A 2,673-nucleotide genomic window follows, 5' to 3' on the forward strand; every position below is an offset into this window, starting at 1 on the left:
ACACATAGTCTTCTCCAATAGCAAGACAGCAGGAGGTAGGGTCATAGTCATCGGGTAAGAACTAGGGTGGAGTCACCGAAGCCCAGGGTGCCAGGCCAGATGCCCACCCCAAAACACCTCTCTCAGCAAATTCTGGGCTCTCACTCACCTCTTCTTGGGTCCACTTGACTTTGCACCTGCCATCCCGCTGCTCTGGCACATCCGATTCGGTATCCTGGTAGCGCAGCTCATCTTGGTCCTCACTGGAAATAAAAAAATGAAGATTATAACTTCCAGCTCTGACGAAAACGCAGGAGAGGGAGCAAGCCCCACCATGCAGAGCGGAACTCCAGATCTGTCCCTTCCAGCACTGAGCCTCAACATCCGTCCAGAGACCCCAGGTTTAAAGGAGACCCTCAGCTTTGGGCTCTGGCGGCTGCTAGTAACCTTCATGCTGCCCAGAGCAGGGCAAGGAGCGTTTCTCTTCATTTCTGCTCCCTCTGTCCCTCGGGGAGGACTTTGCATCTGAGGGGGCTGGCACCATTCCCCCATTCCAGTTCCCCACCTCCGGGATCGCTGGAACGAAGGGAGTGGGCAGCGCCGGCCGGGCGGTGCGGGGGAGCAGCCCAAGGGCTCCAAGAGAGCAAACCCAGGCCCAGGTGGAGCCCCTGGGACCGTTCAGCGCGGGGATCCCGGGGCCGCCGCCCTGCGCGCATCCCGCTGTCCAGCCTGAGAGCGGGAACGGGCGGCCAGCAGGAGCCTGCGGGATGTTCCGCGGAGCCGGCACGAGGAGTCCAGGCACGTCGGGGGTCGCGCTCACTCACCCGCGGGTGCGGCGGGCCATGGCGGGGCCGGGCCGAGGTCGGGAGCGGGGCCGGAGCGCGGCACCGGCGGCACTTTCCTATCTCGCGCCAACGGTGCCCCCCCCCCGCCCGGGGCCGGGCCGCGCATGCGCCCCGCGCCTCCCGCCCGCACAAAGAGGCGCGCGCGGGAGGGCGCCCGTCCGCCCCTCCCCCGGGACCTGCATCCACCCGGGAACGCTGGCATCCGCCCCCGGGACCCACCCGGCACCGCCGGCATCCACCTCTGCACCGACCCCGCACCGATCTGGGACCCCCGGGACCCCCTATACCCGTCCCCGCACCCACCCGGGCCCCTCCGCATCCAACACCGCACTGACCCGGGACCACTGAGACTCCCCGCATCCACCCCCACACACACTGCAGCAGCAGCTCTGAGCGCGGGGCAAGAGGATCACACACAGACACCCGCCCCCGGATCACCTCTCCCTGAAACAGGCTGAGAAAGTTGGGGCTGTTCAGCCTGGAGGAGGGAAGGTTGTGTGGAAACCTCAGAGCAATCTTCCGGTGTGTGAAGGGGCCTACAGGGAGGCTGGAGAGGGACCCTTCATCAGGAACCTAGTGACAGGACAAGGAGGAGTGGGTACAAATTGACAGAGGAGAAATTTAGGTTAGATATTAGGAAGAAATTCTTCTCTGTGAGGGGGGGTGAGGCCCTGGCACAGGTTTCTCAGAGAAACTGTGGCTGCCCCATTACTGCAAGTGATGAAGGCCAGGTTGGATAAGGCCTTGAGCAATTTGATCTAGTGGGAGGTGTCCCTGCCCATGGCAGGAGGGCTTGGGACTAGATGATCTTTAACCCCTTAACATTCTACACACTCCCACCGGATGTGGCTATGTGTGGTTGGGGGTGCCCCAAGAGCCCCCAGGACTGTGCTTGGCTCCAGGAAGGAACTGGCTGCTGCCAGAGTCCTGCCATGCTCACCTCACACCTCACCAACCCCGGGACACGGGACCCTCGCAGCCGGGCAAAAAACACACAAAATTCAATTCAATCACCATGCTGCCCTTGCAGCCTGTCTGGCTCCGGGGTGTGCTGTGGGGTCACCTGGGGAGTGCAGGTCTGATGCTTCCCAGGAGGTAATAGAGGGGCTGGCATGCAACACCCGGATTTGCTCCCTGGCCAGGCAGCAGCACTGTCACACTGCATCCCAGATTCCTGCCCTGAGGACAGCAGGGCATGAACACATTAGGGCTCTACACCTGCATACCAGATTCCTGCTGCTCTCACAGCTGTGCACACAGAGCACACCCACAGCCAGTGCCCACACGTTACAGAATCATGGAACATTTTAAGCTGGAAAGGACCCACCACCATCCAAGTCCAACTCCTGGCCCTGCACAGAACAGCACCAGTAATCCCACCATGTTCCTGAGGGCCTTGAACAAATGCTGCAACATATACTATTTATAGCATCTGTGCTGAGTCTGTGCACATGGATATTCCTGACCAGTATATCACAACAAGATGGTTTAAGGGAGCTGCTTTATGCTGATGCTGCCACCCTCGTCGCTCACACAGAAGTAGCTCTGCAGCGTTTAACATCCTGCTTTACTGAGGCTGCCGAGCTTTTTGGGCTGGAAGTCAGCTTGAAGAAGACAGAAGTTCTCTATCAGCCTGCACCTCAGGAAGCCTTCCATCATCCCCATATCACCATTGGCGAATCAGAGCTCAAATCAGTCCAGCAGTTTAATTCCCTAGGTAGCCTCATCTCCTCAGACAGTAAGATTGACGGAGAGATAGACAACAGGTTAGCAAAGGCATATAGAGCTTTTGGAAGACTCCATAAAAGAGTTTGGCAAAATAAACACCTGAAAAAAAGTACAAAGATCA

The 2,673-nt window shown here is 59.0% G+C and overlaps 1 protein-coding gene across 1 annotated transcript in view; it reads right to left on the minus strand.

Moving 5' to 3' along the window:
* The window catches only part of MYBL2 (MYB proto-oncogene like 2), a 13,493-nt gene extending 12,659 nt beyond the window's left edge, over nt 1–834 (minus strand). The window contains exons 1-2 of the mRNA XM_017822723.1: nt 804–834; nt 149–242 (exon numbers count right to left, since the gene is read on the minus strand). Of these exons, the coding sequence (XP_017678212.1) occupies nt 149–242; nt 804–823 (114 nt within the window). The 5' untranslated portion in view covers nt 824–834. The remainder of the gene's footprint in view (nt 1–148; nt 243–803) is intronic.
* Nucleotides 835–2,673: the final 1,839 nt, after the last annotated feature.

The sequence above is a fragment of the Lepidothrix coronata genome, unplaced genomic scaffold (genome assembly GCF_001604755.1).
Source record: "Lepidothrix coronata isolate B3197 unplaced genomic scaffold, Lepidothrix_coronata-1.0 Scaffold99, whole genome shotgun sequence".
NCBI classification, from domain to species: Eukaryota; Metazoa; Chordata; class Aves; order Passeriformes; family Pipridae; genus Lepidothrix; species Lepidothrix coronata.